The 22,780-nt window shown below is 40.6% G+C and overlaps 2 protein-coding genes across 2 annotated transcripts; both read left to right on the top strand.

Moving 5' to 3' along the window:
- The first annotated feature begins 51 nt into the window (after positions 1–51).
- On the top strand, positions 52–8,006 carry gnb5a (guanine nucleotide binding protein (G protein), beta 5a). Its single transcript, XM_061774714.1, has 11 exons — positions 52–773; positions 1,261–1,397; positions 1,790–1,831; positions 2,417–2,493; positions 4,321–4,453; positions 4,883–5,026; positions 5,137–5,228; positions 5,331–5,379; positions 7,420–7,516; positions 7,600–7,766; positions 7,850–8,006. Exons 1-11 carry the CDS (start codon positions 638–640, stop codon positions 7,859–7,861), a joined length of 1,086 nt encoding a protein of 361 aa, XP_061630698.1. The 5' UTR covers positions 52–637; the 3' UTR covers positions 7,862–8,006.
- Positions 8,007–9,099: 1,093 nt separating this feature from the next.
- On the top strand, positions 9,100–21,919 carry ap4e1 (adaptor related protein complex 4 subunit epsilon 1). Its single transcript, XM_061774710.1, has 21 exons — positions 9,100–9,425; positions 11,292–11,363; positions 11,454–11,577; positions 12,243–12,316; positions 12,404–12,525; positions 12,705–12,864; positions 12,980–13,146; positions 13,227–13,300; positions 13,388–13,510; positions 13,590–13,699; positions 13,779–13,918; positions 14,980–15,092; positions 15,186–15,304; positions 15,920–16,222; positions 16,333–16,444; positions 16,530–16,668; positions 17,076–17,316; positions 17,507–18,055; positions 19,305–19,495; positions 19,571–19,731; positions 21,362–21,919. The coding sequence occupies exons 1-21, from the start codon at positions 9,285–9,287 to the stop codon at positions 21,520–21,522; spliced, it is 3,396 nt and encodes a 1,131-aa protein (XP_061630694.1). The 5' UTR covers positions 9,100–9,284; the 3' UTR covers positions 21,523–21,919.
- The last annotated feature ends 861 nt before the right edge of the window (positions 21,920–22,780 follow it).

Below are 22,780 nucleotides of genomic sequence, written 5' to 3'. Positions count from 1 at the left end.
ACTGAACATCATGATCATCGTCCCCCCCCCCCCCAAATTATCAGAACCAGCAGAGACACAACTTGAAAAAATAGCCAATTCAGCAATATGGTAGTAAACCAAAGTATAAAGATATTCAGTGGATGTCAAAGGGATAAATTCAATGATTATTTTGGAAATAATGGACCTAAACAAGCTGAAACAAACACAAGCGCCAGTAACACAAAATGGAAAATTCATAGATAGAAGCCCTATGACAATGTTTCTTTGTCATCGGGTTTTGAAGAAAGGGAGATTATACATAAATGCAAAACCAATGCATCCATTTGTAATCATGAAATAGACATAACTGTAAACTGTAATCAATAAATAAAATAAAATAAATGGTAATACGTACATGGGATATCCAAACCACTTCTTTTTGAATTGAGCTAGATAACTCAACTAAGCTTTTGACACTCTTCGAATGTATTGAGATGTACCCGCAGCATCCTCCTCCACTTGCCCACCCATTCTCCCCCTCCTCCCCTCTTCACTGTGGGCGTCTTGTCCCTGTGACGTCACGGGAGCAGCATCAGCTGTTAGCCGTGCGTGTGCGTGTGCCACTGCTTTCAAGCCTTTTCGCTGCCCATCGCGGCCCCGCATAAAGGACAAATATATGAGATCCCCCCCGATCCCTGAAATGGCGACACAGGAGGTACAGCTCAACGAGACCCTGGCCCATCTGAAAACCGAGTCGGAGTCGCTCAAGTCGAAGCTCGAAGAGGAAAGAGCCAAGCTGCACGACGTCGAGCGTGAGTACGGAAAATGGAGAGGCCGCCCGCCATTCACCCGAGCGCCGACAAATCAGAGCAGATGTTTGTTTTTCCACATCGCAGCATTGAGAAAATAAGGAAAAAAAAAAAAACAACTAACGACAGCTTATTCATCTTCACATGTAACAGTGAGCATCATTTTCTTCCTGACATTGAACAGGCTCGGTTTTGTTTTTGCTGCTTCCGCCAATCGGTATGGCACTCTTGCAGCATCCAAACATCCGCTCTGCAGCGTATAGCAACGACATCAATGTCGGAGAGGAAGAGATTAAAACCATCTTTTTGGATTACATCACGTGGCATGGGAGATGCTCTTGGAGGTTCAGGCAAAAATAAATACATCAATTAAAAAAAAATAAGCAATATTGTCAGCCATTAGACGCAGGCCGCTTTAATCCGACTCTGGATGTTAATCAGGTGGCGATTTAATGTAATGCACAAAGTGTGCGCGTGTGTGTGTGTTCAGTGCATCAAGTGGCCGAGAAGGTGGAGGGCCTGGGTCAGTTTGTCATGAAGACCCGGAGAACTCTGAAGGGACACGGCAACAAAGTTCTGTGCATGGACTGGTGTAAGGACAAGAGGAGGATCGTCAGCTCCTCGCAGGTCTCACGCACACCACACGCACACGCACACTCGCGCACACAACTCCACAGCTCCTTTTCACTGGTTCGAATCCCGGCTACGACTGCCCGCGTGTCGAAGTTTCCTTGGGCGAGACACTGAACTGTAATTTGCTGCCATGCAGCGCCTTGCATGGCAGCAGTTGCCCATCGGTGTATGAACGTGAGGCTTTGTGAAGCGCTTTGGGCACTGTGATGGTGGAGATAAAGCGCTGTATAAGTGCAGACCCATTTACCATACAACAGAATAAGTCATGGCACACACACACACACTGAGTAAGTCAATTTGTTAGTAAATTGCGGCGAGATCAGCATTAGTTCAGTATATAAGTTTTTTCAATTATAGAGACTGTCTGCTTCTCTCTAAACATGCAGGATGGAAAAGTGATCGTGTGGGATGCCTTCACTACCAACAAGGTAACTCGTCTTTTTAACGTGGCGCGCTAAATAAAACATGAAGCCCAGTTTCTGCTTGCCCTCAACAATATGGATGTCCTTAACGGCCCGTTGGCTCCCAGGCCTTTGAAATAAAATCCTTCGGTGATGCAATGTTGTTTATGAAACGTGCTATATAATAAGTGCTTTGGCGCGTTGGTGGGCAAACCTTTGTAGCCATGGGCCACATTAGGTTTTTGAGGTCAATAGTAATGATTCATAAGTAATGACTTATGCTATTATGCTATCAGGCTAAAGAAATATTACAGGACTCTTGATAACGTAAATGCTCAGTGGGCCGGATGAAAGAACGCAGTGGATCGTACGTGGCCCGTGGGCTGCACTTTACCCATCCCGGCTTTAGCACAATTGAGCATAAATGAAAACACAAGTGTCTTTTACAGAGTCTTAAAACTATTCTAGAACATGCGAGTAGTTCCAGTATCTGGGCAAAGTGTATCAAGCAGTGTTTCATGTTGTAATCGAAGGTCCTGTTTGAGTGAGTCACTCAAAGATGTGATTCATGTCACTCTCTGAAGCGGCTTTGTTTGTTTTGCTGTCGATCAGGAGCACGCCGTGACGATGCCTTGCACCTGGGTGATGGCCTGCGCCTATGCCCCGTCTGGCTGCGCTGTAGCTTGTGGGTGAGTGCTCCGCCGCGCAACGTGGAAACCTTTCTGTTTTCTTTTTTTTTGCTCAACAAGAACCTGTAGAATTTTGGCACAAATCTGGAAACAAAAGCCCGTAGAGGAATTCGCCCATTGAGGCTCGTGCCCTAGAATGCAAATGGTGCAGTCCTGTCTGTCTGTCTGTCTGTCTGTTATGTCATTCTTTGTGAAGTACAAAGCAAACAGCTAACGAAACCTATCCAGCCAGCCATTCAACCATTTGTATAGCGCCTGTCCTCATGAGGGTCACTAGTGAGTTGGAGTCTATCCAAGATGACTTTGGGCGAGAAGGTGGGGCACACCCTTGGTTGATCACTAGCCAATCACACCGATGGACAATTAGTCTTACGTGCATGTTTTTGGAATGTGGGAAAAGCTCGAGTACAAAACTGTAAACACGGGGAAAACATGCAAAAGAGGAAGCTTGAACTCCGCACCTTAGATCGGCGATGAGCTAACCGCTCATTCACCATGCTGCCCCTGACTAAACTAAACAACAAAAAATATAATTGTTTATGTCGACTTATGTTGTCCTAAGTAATGGCATGTCCTTGTCCTCTCCTGCCTAAAACATGCAAATACAGTATCCTAGTAGGCCCTAGTGTTCATCAAAAACAAGGCAGTGGTTTTAGTCCTAAAAAGTACATTTAATATTATTTGAAACCACCGAAGCATGAGGCACAGTTTGAACATTAACACTGCGCTTATACTGTATGTATGGGAAAAAAAAAAAAAATACAACTACTGGTTCAATTAAACAGTACATACTGTACATACAGTGTACATGTACATATAAACTACATACAATTTAAATAAAAATGGTACTTAGAAATTTTAAAACAAACATTTGTTGTTTTTTTTGAAAACCCCAATTTTTTTTGTTTCAAGAAACAAAGTCATAAGCACAATTGGAAGAAAAGGTCAATCTTACTAGATGAAAGTTATATATTTTTAAGAAAAACATAGTCGTATGAGAGAAATTGCTATATTTTTTGTTAATTTATTTTTCAAGAAAATCATCCATCCATCCATTTTCTGAGCCGCTTCTCCTCACTAGGGTCGCGGGCGTGCTGGAGCCTATCCCAGCTGTCATCGGGCAGGAGGCGGGGTACACCCCGAACTGGTTGCCAGCCAATCGCAGGGCACATAGAAACAAACAACCATTCGCACTCACAGTCATGCCTTCGGGCAATTTAGAGTCTCCAATTAATGCATGTTTTTTGGGATGTGGGAGGAAACCGGAGTGCCCGGAGAAAACCCACGCAGGCACGGGGAGAACATGCAAACTCCACACAGGCGGGGCCGGGGATTGAACCCGGGTCCTCAGAACTGTGAGGCTGACGCTCTAACCAGTCATCCAACGTGCCGCCGAAAATCATACAATAATATATAATTCTAATCTTAAAGAAAAGTTGTATGTTGTCTTTTTATCTTACAGTTTTGGAGAGAACACCCATATTTTTCAAGAAATAACGCCTTTTCATGACAAAAATTGTATTGCATGAGTTAAAAATGTTTTTCAGGGCAAAAATGTCATAATCTTATGAGTCGTACTTTTCCACACCACGAGAGATAACCCACGTACCACTAGTGGTACTCGGACCACACTTTGGAAATCACTGACCTAATTTATTTTCGAGCCTATCCTGCTCAATGAAGAAACTGCCATATTGTCTTTGGACAAGCAAACACAAAATCGCCGTGTGAATGTTCTTTCATTTTTACTATTAGTTTAAAAGCCTTGTCTCGCCTAGCGGTTAATTTTGGGTTGAATTTGTTTTCTATCCCTTCCGTCCGTCCCAGTGGCCTTGACAACAAATGTTCGGTGTATCCTCTTTCCCTGGACAAGAACGAGAACTTGGCTGCAAAGAAAAAGTCCGTCGCCATGCACACAAACTACTTGTCCGCTTGTAGCTTCACCAACTCTGACATGCAGGTGAGATGCTCCACGACTCACATCAAACACCAATACAGTGAACCACCGTTTATCTTTTAATTCATAAATTTGGCCTTGCCTGTACGCTGTGAAAACCCATGCGAAACAAATCTCCGATATAGCGGGGGCATGAATCCAGCGGGGGGGGGGGGGGGAACACTTAACCCAAAAAGAATGACAGCCTTAACAACCCCCGTAGCCACTGCTGATTCTCTGTACTTAACTCATTTGTGTGCTGTTGTTAATGCCTTTTACGCTACAGGCGGTCAAGCTTTCTCACCTGTTTAATAATTCACTTCAGCCAATCGTGGTTCACGTCCAGGTCATATGGTGTTTAAAACAAACAACGCAGGGCCTCCATTTATAGCGGTGTGCGCGCAGCAACATTTCGCTCCTCTCATTATTGTCCATCATCTGTTTGGCTTGAAGATCCTGACTTCCAGCGGAGACGGGACGTGTGCATTATGGGATGTCGAGAGTGGGCAATTATTGCAGAGTTTCCATGGGCACGCGGCGGACGTGCTGTGTCTGGATCTGGCGCCCTCTGAGACAGGGAACACTTTTGTCTCAGGGGTGAGGGAGCAACTTCACGCCTTCTCGCAGTTTTGACTGATCTATTTGCTGATATTTGTAATTATTATCTTAGTATTTGCTACCTTATTCTGCTGCTGTTGTTTTTGTAGGGCTGCGATAAGAAGGCCAATGTTTGGGACATGCGCTCAGGACAGTGCATCCAGTCTTTTGAAACTCATGAATCTGACATCAATAGTGTGCGGTGAGTTGCAAATTGATTTCAACTGAAAGTTGCACTTCTGCGTTCTTTTTTTAAAAATTATTTAATAATACTGCATACCTCTATGGTTGGGTCTCTAAACAGTTACTATCCCAGTGGAGATGCATTTGCATCTGGCTCAGATGATGCTACAGTAAGTATCGATTTTTCTTTTATTTATTTTTTTTGCTGATTTGATCCATAGCCTTAAGCTTTTTTAAAGTAATAAGACACCTTTTTTGGGAAGACGTTCATGAAGATATGCAAAAATAACTTTAGAATTTAATTGAAAATTACAACAATTAAAGAATCAAGCAATGATGAGCAGGCCCTCGCACCCCCTTTTTCTAGGTGAATCCTCGAAATGGACATCAGAATTGCTATATAAAAAACTTGCCATAAAGCTTCTCAATTTAGCATTCCTCATCTGTCTAGAACGTCCATCCATTATCTTTACCGCTTGTCCTCACTAGGGTCGCGGGCCTACTGGAGCCTATCCCAGCCGACTCTGGACGAGAGGCGGGGTACACCTTGAACTGGTCGCTAGCCGATCGCAGGGCACATACAGTATAGACGAACAGTGATTCTCAAAAGTGTGGTATGTGTACCATGAGTGTGACGTGGGCTCCCTCTAGTGGTGTATGAAAAAAAAGTCACTGAAATAAATACAAATGCAATTTACATTTAAACCATTGAATAAGATCGAACGTATTCAAAAGAAGATTATGCATACAGCCTGTTTGAACTAAAAAAAGAAAAAAGAAATCTGAACAGTATTTTTTTTTACTCTTCAAGTACACTACATTTAAGTCCAGTACATTTGGTACATTTAATCTGTAGGAATGATTAATTTCTCAACATTTACAGTGGGTACGGAAAGTATTCAGACCGCCTTAAAATTTTCACTCTTCGTTATAGTGCAGCCATTTGCTAAAAACATTTAAATTCATTTTTCCCCCCTCATTAAAGTACACCCAGCACCCCATATTGACAGAAGAAAACAAAATTGCTGACATTTTTTCAGATTTATTAAAAAAGAAAAATTGAAATCTCACTCAGCCATAAGCATTCAGACCCTTTGCTGTGACGCTAATTTATTTCACTCGGGTGCCGTCCATTCCTTCTAATCGTCCTTGAGTTGGTTGTACACCCTCACGGGAGTCCAGCTGTGTTTGATTATACTGATTAGACTTGATTAGGAAAGCCACACCCCTGTCCATATAAGACCTGACAGCTCACAGTGCATGTCAGAGCAAATGACAATCATGAGGTCTTTATGTATATGAGGAAGTATGAGCCCTGGAATTTGGCCAAAACGTCTGCTTTAAACGAAGATGTCAGACTTCCTGTTCAACTCTGTGCATGGGTCCACCCAATTTTGTGTCATTCGGTGAAACTAGTATCAGGGATAGGTTTGGGACCCCTCCAATCTATACTTTTTTTATTTGCCCAAACTTTCCAAAAGATTGATGAGTTGTCGGCTGTGTTGAGAGGAGACCCCCAGTGATCCCAAGACTGTCTTTGCACCACCTGCTTACGATTAATATGACTAATTATAATCTGAATCATAGTAAAATGAAGGATCTGTACATGTCTGCATGGATGGATAATACAGTATGATAGATTATTAGACATTATTAAGCCTGTGAGTGTAATTAAGGATACACACGTATGACATTTTTTTTCTAAATAAAAGCAAGGAGTGTGCATAAAATACTTTCAGTTGTCATATGCACATATAAATGGAAGTGTTTTCAGTCTGGATTTGAACATTGTCACAGTTGAAGCCTGTCTCATTCAATTGGATATTGTGCAAAAACGTTTTTTTTTTTTTTTTTATTGTATTACAGAAGTTCAATTCAAAATGTGAAATTCATATACGGTATTATATAGATTGACTACACAGAGTGAAGTATTTCATTACTTTTTCAATGTTGATTATAGCTTACAGCTAACAAAATGAGGATATTACTCAAGAAAGAGTCCAAATTATTTTTCATAAAGAAATTAGGTAGTACTTCTGAAAAATATTTCCCTGTGTTTAATCTTTAAAATGTATGAATTTCACTTTTTAAGTTGAACGACTAATTTTTTTTTTTTCTTTTCTAGGATATTTCTATTTATTGAGCTGTACCTGTACAAGTATTGCTATCACTCATGCTGCTCTGTTCAAACACTGACCCTTTTGTTCCAGTGCCGCCTGTATGATTTAAGAGCAGACAGAGAAGTAGCAATCTATTCCAAAGAGAGCATCATATTTGGCGTGTCCAGTGTGGATTTCTCTCTCAGTGGTAAGATTTGTTTCTAATTATATTTTCCTTATTAATGCAAATTGCTGTTGAACATGAAACTCCTTGTGGGTGCTTCTCCCTAGGCCGACTTCTTTTTGGTGGCTACAACGACTACACCATTAACGTCTGGGATGTTCTCAAAGGAACGCGGGTGTCTATTCTGTTTGGACACGAGAACCGTGTCAGTACGTTGCGGGTGTCCCCGGATGGGACGGCCTTCTGCACGGGCTCCTGGGACCACACTCTCCGGGTAAGACAAGGATTCGCTTCACGTAAGTTTGCGCTGAAATTTCTGCAGATGTCTTTTACAACCGGCAGCGTTCTTGGTTTCAGATCTGGGCTTGAGGACTCAAATACGGACGAACTCAAGTCAGACAGAACAGAAGCCCTGCAGACACAAAGATCTTTCTGTTTGCTAACGTACAATCACAGAAATGGACACTCGTTTTGTGGTTGTACATATCAAAAGCATTGTTTGTACTTTAGTCTCACAGCCAGGTTAGATTAACATATCACTGAGAACAATTAAGCCAAATGACATGTTCCTATTATACTGTAGTATCAGTGGATAAATACTGCACAGAAGGACCTAAGATGACATTAAAAGATATGAGATGTATCTGGTGAAAAAAAAATAACACTTGTAGTGAATAGCAATCTAGGATAGAAGTGACACAATAAAGTGATGTGTTGTATGTGCCACATAAAGGGCATTGTTTATTTATTATTAATTGTTTTGCACAATAATGACTTGGAGGAAAAGGAATATGAAAGATTTTACTTTGTATTGTTTTTGCTGATGAGAATAGAGTACAGTAATATAGAAGTACAAGAAAGCAAAAATGATGTCCATAACCTGTTCCCACCAAAAGCATCTTTCATTCATGAAAGAAGCTGAACTGCCAATACTGAAGAAAAAAGAAGCACATTCAAATGAAAAGTTACGACGTAAAGTTTTCTTCATCACCATGAGTTGTTTTGATTTGCCATGCTTCCTACACATGTCAACCACAGAAGCTCCGTGTGCATATCCAGTCATTGCAGACATCCCGTACATATTGTATGTATGTGTGTGTGTCCACACTAGATATCTAAATGCTAATCAATGGAATCTACTCATTTCCATGCAGTTGTCCAATGGCTGTAATTTCATATTAACTGTAATTATTTTATCATAGTTTAGTGTACAGTTATACTATTGAATGTTTATCAGATATTATAAACATAATAAACGGCATTTGAATATCACAGTGGTGTGTCACTTCTTACCAGATCGGTTATTTATATACACATTTGTGTTATCAATGAAGTTCTCACAAAATCAGTTTTCTTGTACAGCACAGATGTCAAATTTAAGGCCCAGGGCCCAGATCCGGCCCTCCACGTCATTCTCCCGTTTTATGTGGCCAACTAGAGCAAATAAAGTGTCTACTTTGCACACACGCACACACACACTGAGGGAAACTATAACTATGATACGGCGCACAATTACTATTACTTTTGAGTACAGTTTTTGCTCACTGAGGGCCGCTGTTATCACTATTTCTACCAATAAAGTTCTCACAAAGAAAAAGCGGAAGTGACCTTATTGAATAACAGCAATGGCCGCCTGTTGGCTTAGCATTTTTCTTCCTCTGCTTTTTTAAAAGCATTTGACACGTAATATTGCCCGCTTGCGTTTCACGCAGTGGCGGGGATGGATATACGACTCAGTGAGTGTGTCGTGTAGAAAGCAGGGCAGCTCCCGAGTGGGCTTTTCGTGGCCAAAATGAGCGACGTAGTGGAGAAAACGCTGATAGCTCTGCCGAGCCTCCTGTCTTTAGACTCTCAACCGGGGGCTGCGAAACTGTCTTCCACCTCGAAACTTGGAAACCTCATCAGAGGGATCACAGAGCTAACGTCCAAGCATGTGAGTTCGATTTCCCCAAAAAGTTTTAATATAATACAACTAGTCAAATATAAGGCATGTGTTATGCTGTATGTCTTTAGCATGCGCAATTGACTACACTCACTGTCCTGTGTCCAGTATCTATACTGCATAATCTACAGATGTGTTCAGTGGCTCAGTTGAGTACATTTGTTTGTTTCAGGGATCCTCAAACGTTTTGGGACCAGGGACCTCTTGCAGTCCCATTCGTAATCCAAACGCCAAGTATAGCCGAAAAGCAATAGAGGGAAAAAAAAAACAAAAAAGCTACCTATATTCCACAAAAAAAAGTCGTATTGTTATGGTAGCAAATTACTTAAAAAAAAAAAAAAAAAAAAAAAAAAAAAAAGTATTTTTATTTTTTAATAAAAACAATTTATGGGAATAATTTTAATAAGTACCCATCCATCCATTCATTTTCCAAGCCGCTTCTCCTCACAAGGGTCGCGGGCGTGCTGGAGCCTATCCCAGCTATCTTCGGGCAGGAGGCGGGCTACACCCTGAACTGGTTGCCAGTCAATCGCAAACAACCATTCACACTCGCGTTCACACCTCGGGGCAAGTTAGAGACTTCAATTAACCTAGCTTGCATGTTTTTGGGATGTGGGAGGAAACCAGAGTGCCCGGAGAAAACCCACGCAGGCACGGGGAGAACATGCAAACTCCACACAGCGATTGAACCCCGATCCTCAGAACTGTGAGGCAGATGACGCTCTGACCAGTCGTCCACCGTGCCGCTTTAATAAGTATATAATACATAATAAAAAAGTTAAAGTGCTGTTGTTCACAAGAGGAAATACTGTGTATATTTTGTCAGGATTAAAAAGTAGTAATCTTACAATAAATGTTACTTTTTTAAGATAGCTGCGATATGATATTGAAGTTAAAATTTTACAAGGGGAGAAAGTCGTATTTTCAAAACTTAAAAAATTTAATATTATGCCTAATAATATTGTCTTGTATTTTGAAAAAAATGCCTTGATTCTCCCAAATATACACATTTTTATCGCATATAAATAAGACTTTATTCCAGAAAAAAGTTACACCCTTTCTTCCCCCCGCCCAAAAAAAAAACCCCATTCATTGAGCTTTATGAGGTGTTATGTCACAATCATAGCAGGGCTTTTAATTGGTGCGAAGCTAAGGTAGGAAGGAATAATTGGTTTAGTGTTTTTGTTTTATTGGCAAGACAGCTCCCATATGGAGGTATGCACTTGAAATGATGCAACAAATTAGAGGATAAAACTGAAAAAAATGTAACTACAGTACAGCACAATGCTACAGGTTGAACAGCATATCTTTAAGAGATTTTTTTATTGGTTCAGGGACAGAAGGGTAGAGTTGTGGTTTGCACGTCTCATTGCCTCACAGTTCTGAGGGTCTGTATCCGATTCTTGGCTCCAGCTTCCTTCCTGTGTGGAGTTTTCATGTTTTCTCTGTACTTCTAAAAACATGCTTTATGGTCATTGAAGACTCTACGTTGTAAATTGGATAAGTGTGATTGTGAGTGTCAGCTAAGATAATGAGAACACGTTCAATGGAAATTGGATGGATGGATATTGGTTTAATTGAACATGTACTGGTATAAACTATGTGAGTTTAAAAGTGGAAATGTTAACACATCTCAAGCACCTTAAAAAACCCAGAATACTGCTGCTTTGTGCACAAAGGTTGGCTTATCAAACTAGATATAATTCTTTCCGAGACAAACAGTATAACACTGTCATCGTTGTACTATCCAGTGAGACTCATTTTTAGCTCAGTACAATCACAGATCAATTCAGTGTCGGTAATGTAGCAACTGTTAGAGACTTACTTTTAACATACTTTCAATTTCATCCTGTTCAGGAGGAAGAGAAACTGATTCAACAAGAACTGACTGCAATTAAAGAGCAAGCTTCGTCCCCCAACACATCCATGGTTTGCTTCTCTAAATATACCCTTTGCCCTTGCACAACAACAACAGGTCAGGTGTCATGGTGAATTTTGGTGTCACGTGTCAATCGTCAGAGGCAGATGAAGGACCTCATGGTGCGAGCCATCTACTGTGAAATGTTGGGGTATGAGGCTTCCTTCTGCTACATTCATGCCATCAAGTTGGCTCAACAAGGCACTGCATTGGAGAAGAGAGTTGGTATGTGTGTGTGTGTGTGTCGTTATTTTAAGGAAACAAAGTAATTCCTCACTCTTCAGTGTTGCCATTTTGATTTAGTTGGAGCATTTGTTGAGCTCACTTCATAGTAAATATTAAATAACTTGATACAAACGTTAAAACCAAGTGTAAAGTTTTTAATTTGATTGTTTTGTATTTACGGCTAAGAAGTGGTTTTCATACAAAACTTTACTGTAATTCTGAATTGACAACTGCTTTAAAGTAGTTTAGTTATAGACTACGCTGCGTACAAATTAGGGTTACGTCCGAACTCCATTGTAAATTGTCGACCCCCTTTACAGTGAAATATTTGATGTGAATCCCAGGTTGAATTTGCCTTTTAATTAGAATTGTTTTATTTTCTTTACAGACATACTGTACATCAGAAATGTTATTACTAGGGTTGTAACGGTACATGTATTCCATACCATTCTGATTTTACACACACAGTATGGAGTAAAGGAACTCTAATTGCGTTGCACTGTAGCCACATGACTACACCGTGAAACAAACACAGTGCAGCTCAGCCTCAGGCTACATACATCCTGTCTAACGATATGGTTTTGGTGCTATCTCAAACTGAATATCAATGCAGATCAAAAGAAAATTGTACTTGCTCACCCCCCAAAATATTTTGTCAATTCCAGGTTACCTTGCTGTATCCTTATTTCTGAATGAAAATCATGAGCTCCTCCTCCTCCTCGTGAATACTGTTTTAAAGGTTGGTGTTTTTTTGTTTTGTTTTTAAGTAAAGAATGTACAGTTTTAATATTGAATGAGTCATGTGTGTGACTTTCTATGCTTGTAGGATCTCCAGAGCACAAACCTCATTGAAGTGTGTATGGCTCTAACGATTGTCAGCCAGTTGTTTCCCAAAGATATGATACCTGCGGTGCTCCCTCTAGTGGAAGAAAAGCTCACTCACCCAAAGTAAGAAATGCTTTTTTATGTTTACATGTCATTTATGCATCCATTGATGATCACCCCACATGGCTCATGTGTTAGATCTCATTAGTAGGTTATGTTGAGTGTGCGTTTGTGTGATACTGTGTCATACATAAAAAGCTACATTTTAGGACTGATTTAGGTTTCCCATGACCTTTTCACAGAGAAATCATTCGACGAAAAGCAGTTTTGGCATTGTACAAATTTTACCTGATCGCACCCAATCAAGTTCAACACATCCATAACAAGTTTCGCAAAGCTTTGTGTGACAAGGATCCAGGTGTTATGACAGCCTCACTGCACATCTACTTGCAGATGATCAAGGTATCGGGTTGAAACTTTACTGTAACCTGCATTATATGATAAAACAAAATAAACACATTTTAGTTTGAGTTAATTCATCATGTGTTTTTCTCCTGTTTGTTTTGTCTTCCTTTAGGAGAACCCAGAAGGTTACAAGGATTTGACAGGCAGCTTTGTCTCCATATTGAAGCAGGTGGTGGGTGGAAAACTGCCAATGGATTATAACTATCATAGTGTTCCTGCTCCCTGGCTTCAAATCCAGCTTCTTAGGATTCTGTCCTTACTTGGGAAAAGTGAGCAGAGGTAATTAATCGGAGTCTACCGGTAAATGGATTTGGGGCATCTGATGCTCTGCTCTGACTGCGTTTTTTTGTGCAACACAGTACAAGTGGGATTATGTACGAAGTCCTCGATGAGTCCTTACGAAGAGCTGAGATGAACCATAACATCACTTATGGTATAACATATTTGAAATAATAAATAATGTGGCTTTTAAATACTGCTTCATCGACTCCTAATTTATGTTTTATCAATCTTTCTCCAGCAATATTGTACGAGTGTGTAAAATGCATTTACACAATTCATCCAAAAAGTGAACTCCTGGAAAAAGCTGCAAAATGTATTGGCAACTTTATTCTGTCGCCAAAGATTAACCTGAAATATATAGGTAAGAATTAAAAGCAACCTGTAGTTTGTTTTTCCGAGTAAGTCTGTTTGCTGACGTAAATGTGTTGGTGGCGCTGCAGGCTTGAAAGCACTCACCTACGTGGTCCAGCAGGATCCTAAACTGGCCCTGCAGCATCAGATGACTATCATAGAATGCCTTGATCATCCTGACCTCATCATCAAACGTGAGGTGAGACAGATGTTGATTTTAGTGTGGATTTTCTACGTTATACACTAATATCACTGAATCGTCTCTTGTCTGCGCACAGACGCTGGAGTTGCTCTTTAGGATCACAAACGCCAAGAATGTCACAGTCATTGTGGAGAAAATGCTGGAGTTCCTGCGCACCAGTAAAGATGACTACATGACCATTGACCTGGTGGGGAAGGTGGCAGAAGTGGCTGAAAAATATCCTTCGTTATTGTGGATAGAAGCAAGAAATATTCATGTTTACAATTACGCCTATTCTGAATCCAAAACTGTTTCTATATTTATTATTAGGATTGCATTTGTTTTCAACAAACTTGACCATTAGGTATTAATAGTGGTCTTGCTTTTTAACATAGGGAATAATCTCTGAATCAGTTGAGAATTGTGACCTGTAGAGCCCTGGCAAGAAATTCCCACAGAAAGTTTAAAATCCATTGTTTCAAAATGTGTGTATGGAAATTTTACTACTAATTTACATTAGTGTAACTTTAAGGTTTTTTTAAAAACTAAAATAATAATTTTAAATTAAAGCTGAGGACAGCAAATTGACCAACTGGTTAGGAGGACATCCACCTGTCGTTCTGGGGTCACAGGTTCAAATCCGGTCTCGCCTGTGTGGAGTTTGCATGTTCTCCCTGTGCCTGCGTGGGTTTTCTTCCGGTACTCCTGTTTCCTCCCACATTCCCAAAAACATCCACGACAGGTTAATTGAACACTCTAAATTGTCCGTAGGTGTAAATGTGAGTACGAATGGTAGTTTGTTTATATGTGCCCTGCGATTGGCTGGCAACCAGTTTAGGGTGTACCCTGCCTCTCACCTGGAGTCACCTGAGATAGGCTCCAGCACACCTGCGACCTCGTGACGATAAGCGGTTGAGAAAATGGACGGCTAAAAGATGAATAGTCAGAGGCTGAAACTCGAAAAGCATATTGTTAATCTAATAGCATAATTACACAAATTATTTTTAACTTACTTTCACAGTATCAGTAACAAAAACCAATGTGTTTGCTAAAATATATGTTTTTGTTTTTTTCTCTCTGTAGAGTCTCAGTCACCCCGGTCATGGTTATGTGAAAAAAGACTTAATCTTCTTGTTTGTTAAAATTATAATTTTTTTGTTTTTGTTTTCTGAAGACCTTCAAAAAGGATTTGGGCAATTATACTGTTGGGCTAACAATAACCAGATAGACAGGCACAACAGTCAATTTGAAAGTTTACCTGGAATTGATGTCATTGCTTTTCCTATGAAACATTCTACATATGCACCTGACAACAAGTGGTTAATTGACACAATGAACACTGTGTTCTCACTCGGTGGAGACTTGATGCAGCCTGACATCCCAAACAACTTCCTCAAACTGATCTCAGAGGGTGAAAAAAATGTTTTGCGATGTCAATTTTCTTTTCTTTCATTTCTTTGGTGGTTTTAATCATCCCACATTTCTCTTCCTTCAAATGGTCCAGGTTTTGAGGGCGGGGAACAAGACCGGATGTTGCGCCTTCTTGCAGTGGATTCCTATGTGTCTCTGCTACAAGGAGAGCCTAGTAAGCTGCCTCAGCGCTTCCTCCAAGTCATCAGCTGGGTGTGTATAATTGCTATTAGTGTGTGTGTGTGGGGAGGAGCTCGATAATAGGTTCGATAGGCACACTATAGGCTTTAATTACTTGTGCTGGGATCACTAACAACAACAGAGGTTATACTAGCATAACAACTCTAGACACTAAAAAAGAAACACAGCGCACCACTTGTCAATAGCGCTCCCTTGCTCATTTCTCCTCATCCTGTCCTGCCCTTTTCTGTCCTCTCTTATCTTGTTCTCTTGGTTAGTTATTGCATTACCTCACCGGGTGTCCCCCCAATCTACAAATGACTGTTGTAATGTTACTTGTGTTCAAATATCTAGACTTAAAAAAAAATACAAATAAAAAATACCCGCACAGAAATCTGATGCGGTCTTTTGCAAGCAGTTTGGTGTTTAAAGGCATTCAATCGAAAAAAACTGCATAGATATCAAACTTAAACCATGTCACATACTCATTTTTACCTAAGTTATAAATAAAAAAAGTTGAAAAAATTAGCTTTTGATGGCAAGGGACTTTTAAATGGCACATTTTCACCTAGCAGTGACAGTTCCAATTGTCTTGCCGCATAACTTTTTAGAAAGATAATTACGAACACTCTTTTGTTTGGGTTTCAGGTCCTTGGCGAATATTCTCACATGAGAGAAGGTCTCGAACCAGCCACCGTTGTGACACTTCTGGCCAAGCTTTTGGACTTGAAGCAGTCCAGTAGTGAAACCAAGAGCTGGGTCCTCTTGGCAATGACGAAGCTGTGCGAGGGCGAGGCAGGTATGTCTGTGCTTCAGGGGATTTCTGAAATGTATAGCAGCTCCATGGACACAGTGCTGAGACAAAGGGCCCAGGAACTGCAGAACCTCCACTTGAATCCCATGTTGCGGGCCAAGGTGCTACCTCGAGATGCCTACATGGAGCCTCTGGAGGTAACAACTTTGGAACTGGTGATCATATAAAAGGGCAGCATTCTGTACTGCAGTTGTTGCGCACCATTAAATAATTTGTTGCATAGACTCACCATTTTCCGGGGTTCCAGGTCGACTCCTCTCTGTCGTTTTTGGATGAGTATGTGTCCGAAGCGCTGGCTGCTGGTGCTGCTCCTTACAAGTCTCCTCATCAACGTCATGAAGTGCTCGCTCAGGCAAAAGGTTCAGTAAGACTCACAAATATATTGATCATGTTTGAGGGGTTGAGCTGCCTTGTTTTCATGGTGTGTTTTTATTCCTTCCTAAGCTTTAAGCCTGGAACCCTACGGCCTGTCGCTACCTATCAGTATGTCCTCGTGCAGTTTAGACGACAGACAGTCTCCCACCTTGCCCTCATTGAGTTCTGGTCTGTCGGGTGACAGTGCCGACCCCTCGCACAAAGCAATGTATGTAAGGTCATCTCCACTCTCTTCAAAATGTTCCTTTTTTAACTCACTGCAGTGATTTAGAATTCCTATTTCAATTAATTTAAATATAACTCACAGAAAAAAAATAAAATCTAAGGTACTTTTCATCTGGAGCAGTTTTACGACAAATAAATCTGAGCCCAATTTCCACCAAGCAGCACAGTTAAAAATGCAACAAAACTCCACTTGAGAGAACACTTTTCAAATTCAAAACAACAAACCTTGCACTGAGCCAAGACTCATTTCAGGGCATCCATCCCCTCAATATATTTGTCGATAGAGGGATGGTGGATAATAAAGACAACAATTCACATAACAACAGTACCAGTTGTACTAACAGTATTGATATATAATATTAATGAGATATCTACTACTGTGTATTTCAGTACTACGTCTCTAAAGCTGGATAAAGTGAAACGAGTATGGGGGAGAGAGGGCTACCTGGCCCAGAGGGAGTCTGCAGAAGAACCTGCCAAGGTTGAAGTTCCCAGTCCGGTCCATTCGAAAGGCCAGATTGGCGAGATCATCTCGCAGAACCAGACCCCACTGCCAGCCGCAGATCAAGAAAAACAGCAGCTGGCATCTTCACTGTTTGTTGGCCTGGGCTCTCAAACAACTTTGCCCCTGGTGAGCTGAGAAACATGTTACCTTACATTGGGTGGTTTGGGCTCCATATGATGCAGCACAGTTCTTAAAAATAACACCAAAATGAAATGCAAATTTGTAATTTGAAATGAAGAATTTAGATGCGTGCCTTGTGAGTGCGGGCAGCATTTGAAGTGTTGCCTTTTATCGATGGCTCTTTATCTTGAAACAGATGGGAAAATCTGAGGCAAAACCCCAGAGGGTCAGGCGAAAGGCTAAAGATCAGGTCTTGTCCACAGAAGTCCCCAGGCAAACATCCAACTCCATCATCATTGCTCCAAACAGCGTCGATAACCTGCTGTGTAACATCCCGCTGGACTCCAACATGGACCCAGAAGCCTCATCTAAGCAGATGACTGAAAGTTCCAAGGGCTCCGCTACTCCAAACGGTACCTGCGACGCAGAGGGCAAGCTAACTGAGTGTGATGTGCAGAGACTTGAGCCCAGTCTCATCAGGGACAATGGTTTAATGGCCGCTGGTTCTGTTGAGACAGAAGAACCAGTCGAAATGAAAGACTTGCTTCTCACCTCGCATCTCCCTGCTGACTGCATCGGAGCGACTCACTCCGAAATCACTCCCCTGTGTTCCAGCCACAGCGTGGCTCTCTCGGCCTGTCATGCGCATAAAGACGACTGCTTGGTGCTGGTTGTTTTGATTTCCAACTCCTCCACCTCTGATGTGCAAGAGTTACTTGTGCAGTTGGCCTCAGAAGATGTTGAGGTAAATTAGGAATTAGCTTTACTTAATACATCCCAGTGCATCTTATCAAATTATTACATTCAAGACTCAAAATGGCAAAAAACGGATACAAAAAATATGGCTAACAACTGCCTGAATTTTCTTTGTGCTGAGACAATTTCACTGACATGAGTCTGGACTACAAACTTCAATGATCCTTCAGCTTGACATGGAGAAATAGCTACTTTACACCACTCTCCATGCAATTATTCACAGGAGTTTGTGAATAATGGCAATATTCAGTATAAATTATAAGTGAGATAAATACAGCGGTGCCTTGAGATATGAGTGACCCAACTTACAAGTTCTTCAAAATAGAAGCCACCTGATTTTTTTTATTTATTTTTATTTTTTTGTTTGACTTGCGAGCAAAAATTTTAGCTATCAGCACTGTATGGCTGTAGTGAAGTCACATGACATCAGGCAGCAGTTTATCATTGTGAACACATCTTCGAAAAAGAGGCTTCAAGCACTCCCTGTTTACTGTCAAACTAAGCATTAAACAAAGAGAATTACACCTTGCGTATTTAAAACAATCACAAAACTTAAGTCCATTAGCTTAATGCTAACGCATAATTGGAAACACGATAGACGAGCTAACAAATAGCACCTGTGCCGACGTTATAACACTAAGGAATGAACCCATTGTTTATATACACAAGCAGTGGAGCAACACGTTGATAGACAATTTAATAATAGTTACAGGCACATATTCTTTATCCTCTGCAAAAAAAGAATATTACTGCAGATCACTGAGTCACAGTAGTTGTTTCTTTGTAATTCTTTACATTCTATGTTATGACTTATGCTATTTTTCTTATTAAAACACATGACCAATTTTGATCTTTTTTTGTGTGTGGGGGGGGCGGTGAGAGGCTGGAACAGATTAATAGAATTTCCATTCATTTTAAGGGGGAAAGTTGTTTTGGCCCCAAGTGTTTTGGTTACAAATGTGGTCACGGAACAAATTAAACTCGTGTTTCAAGGCACCACTGTTTACGTTACTTCGTATAGTTGCCATTTACCACCATTGTGGTGTAAGGTCAGACTGTTGCACCTTTGCAAAGTCGTGAGTCGGAACTCTTGATGAGTGCTGAGAATCCCCCAAGATACCAATTGTGTGACATCATTATTGCGTTATTATTTATCTGTGCACAAGTTCACCGTTGAGCTTTTGTGGGAAAACTCAGTTTACCTCTCCCAAACCAGTTTCACATTGTTTTTTCCCCAGGTGTCCAGTATCTCCGAGATTCCAGTAGAGGAGGTGAGGTGCTGCCACGTAGAAGTGTGTCAGTACTCCCTGACTGTGAAGAGGCCTTCAGTTCATCTTCAAGTGTCCGGCCTGGTTTCTTTCAACATGCCTGATGGGACTCGTCAAACAACCCACTTCTCATACAAACTGCCGCTTTCCTCCTTCATCAGGTGAAACGTTAGCTGCCGTGCACAAGAGTGTGACTATTTGCTTATTTTAGTTGGACTTCTTTCTTTTGTGCTCAGGCCTTTGGCGCTGTCTACAGAAGAGTACGGCGCAATGTGGCTGGCCTTCTCACACGATACAAAGCAGAACCTGACGCTCGTTGCGGATGTCCAGGATCCTCTGAGAGCGACACTGGAAGTGCTGGAGAGGAAACTTCACCTTCATGTGGTGGCCATCATAGGTAATTATATTTACACATCCTAATTACAAGTGAAGCGAAAACTTTGCAATGTCTTCTGAACTGAATCTGGATATACTTTAAATGTTCGTCATTAAGAGACGAACTGCTGCTTCTTTGCTTGTTAGCTTGAGGAAAACACAGTTCTGCTAGTGACACCCACTTGAATTTCCCAATTATGGTGGCCAACCTTTTAAACAAGGACTAGTTGCTACCAAGACGTTAATTTAGTACAGTATATTTCATTTACTTAGAAATGATTTTTCAAAAATTGTATCAATAGCAATCAATTAATCACCTGGACAATAAAAAGTACAGCTTTTGTTACCATTACGACCAGGGACGCTGCAAGAGCGTTGTCACTAGGGGAGCGAGTAAATTTTCTCAAACTACCCAGAGTTTGAAGAGAGAAGCAGGCGGGAACCTAAAGACAGACATTTTCACTCATGGAGTCAGCACTTCATAACCAAGCTGACCAATATAACCTTGTCAACAAGTGGGAGCTATGTGTTATGCATCTGCTGCATGCAGCATACACATGGCCAAATACAACAAAAACAAACTGAGTCTGGTCATTGCTTGAAAGGGGTCGGTCTTCCCCTAGCCTAGCTGCTGCACTTAAATTCAGAACGGCTCAGGCATTATTTAGAATTGGACAGATAACGAAAGATTTACTTGGTTGTGTTATGTCACACTTGATGGGTGGGTAGACACTCCAGAGGCCAACTATTTGTATACAAACAATATAAAAATACATTTTCCATAGTATTTTCCTTTTTAAATGGAAGATTTACACCAAATCTTGTCTAAGACAATGGTTGTGAAACTGTAGTATGAGTACCACTCGGTGGTATGCAGGCTCCCTCTAATGCATTGATTCCCAACCAGTGTGCCGTGGCACATTAGTGTGCTGTGAGAGCTCTTCAGGTGTGCCGTGGAAAATTATCAAATTTCACTTAAGTGGTCAGAAAATTCTGCGATTGGCTGGCGACCAGTTCAGGGTGTACCCCACCTCCCGCCCGAAGATAGCTGGGATAGGCTCCAGCAGCCCGCGACCCTAGGGAGGAGAAGCGGTAAGGAAAATGGATGGATGGCTGGTCAGAAATGCTCTATTATTAGATGGCAGAAAGCATATAATTGACTTGTGTACCCCCATTTTGTGACATTTTTGTTTGGTGGTGTGCCGTGAGGTTTTTGGAAGGTAAAATATGCGCCTTGGCTCAATAAAGGTTGGGAATTACTGCTCTAGTGATACACAAGAAAATTTCAGAATTAAATGTTCAAACTGCATTAAAGAATGGTGACTTGAACTTTTTTTTAGGATATTTGTTAAGTACAGTAAAGTTTACATCAGTATGTATGTAAGCATTTGACAGGGATTCTCATGATATGTGGACATTTTGTATTTATTGTTTTCTCTGTTTCTTTTTTTATGGAAATCCTACATTTTAACAAAACCAGTCTTTTAAACAGTCACCCACTGCCATGACATTGTTGCCTTCCTTAAATCTTTTGCTGATTGTCTGTGGAAATGGACAAATGGGGCTCTCTTTTGTTTCCAGTAAACCTTTTTTTTTTTTTTTTTTATAAAAGATTTATTATTTTTGTTTTTTTTATTTTGCACTCCCTACAGGGATGGAAGGTATTGTAGCTTGCCAGGTCCTCCGGAATCAGCCATGTTTGATGCACTGCCGGGTGCACGGCGGCACGCTGGCCGTGTGGTTGCGCTCTCCGATCCCAGACCTACCCGACTGCCTGCTCTACCACTGTCAGAGAGCATTACAGGAACTTTGAACACTGTCACTACTGAGCTGCATCAGCTCTGCACTATAGGAAAACTGCATAGAACTGAAAGGGAGCATCTAATGGCTGGTGTCTGCATGATAATGATTATCACATCCACCTTAAACTTGGTGGACATAACATTAGGTACTCTTACACATATACAGTAATGAGAATTTTCATTTCTGATATAGTTATTGAGATACGGATTGTCAAAATTATAGAAACACTCCGCAGCATGTTGCAGACTGCAAACTACAGTAAACACATTATTAATTAATTATAATTAATTAATAATTAATATCGCAATCAAAACAAATGCAGATCTTGTGTTGTATGTCGCGATTGTGCAGGTGTACCTAATGTTGTGGCCAACAACTGTACATTACTAGTTAAATATGAACATTTTTTATTTCTTCTATTTGAAAATAGTTGATCACTTGCGTAAGAGCTGGACCCAAATCATTGAACCATCAGTATAACACACATCTTAAAATGATGAATGCATCAATGCTGAATACTTGAAAAGGAACGAAACCACTTGCTTGTATTGCTTTACAGAAAATGCATGAGTATTGTCGGGTACCAAATTATTGAAATGAACTGTGCACGTCTTAAAATGTGTTGCAGAATTCGAAGGAAACTACAACACTGTTCAGTTAATTCAATTCAGGATTTCACTACTGAGGTTGAAAAGCCAGGACACTGATTTAAATGAAGCTGACATATTTTGTCTAAAAAGTAATGCTGATGACTTTCTATCACGTTCATTGTCATGTTTTGTTTCAATTGTTGCACTCCGCTTTCTGGTTGTCCTTTAGGTGAGAGGTGGACAAGAACAATTATTATATTTTTGTATTCATGCAGTATTGAATAAGCATATTGGATTTATATTCACAAGGAAAGTGTTTTATATTAGTTTAATTTGAATGAAAAGAAACAGTTTGCTGTTAATTTGCACTGTGCCAGATGAGGTATCAGCTGTTTTAATTTGGTACAACCACAATTCCAATTAAATTGGGACGTTGTGTTAAACAATGAATACAATGATTTGCAAATCATGTTCAACCTATAGTTAATTGAATACACTACAAACACAAGATATTGAATGTTCAAACTGATAAACTTTATTGTTTTTAGCAAATAATCATTAACTTGGAATTTTATGGCTGTAACATGTTCCAAAAAAGCTGGGACAGGTGGGAAAAAAAAAAAAAAAAAAACAGAAATACTGAGCTGGGCCCGAGCTCATCTAAGATGGAGTGACACA

The sequence above is a fragment of the Phyllopteryx taeniolatus genome, chromosome 5 (assembly GCF_024500385.1).
Source record: "Phyllopteryx taeniolatus isolate TA_2022b chromosome 5, UOR_Ptae_1.2, whole genome shotgun sequence".
In the NCBI taxonomy this organism is placed as follows: domain Eukaryota; kingdom Metazoa; phylum Chordata; class Actinopteri; order Syngnathiformes; family Syngnathidae; genus Phyllopteryx; species Phyllopteryx taeniolatus.
This window is presented reverse-complemented; position numbering and strand designations above follow the sequence as displayed.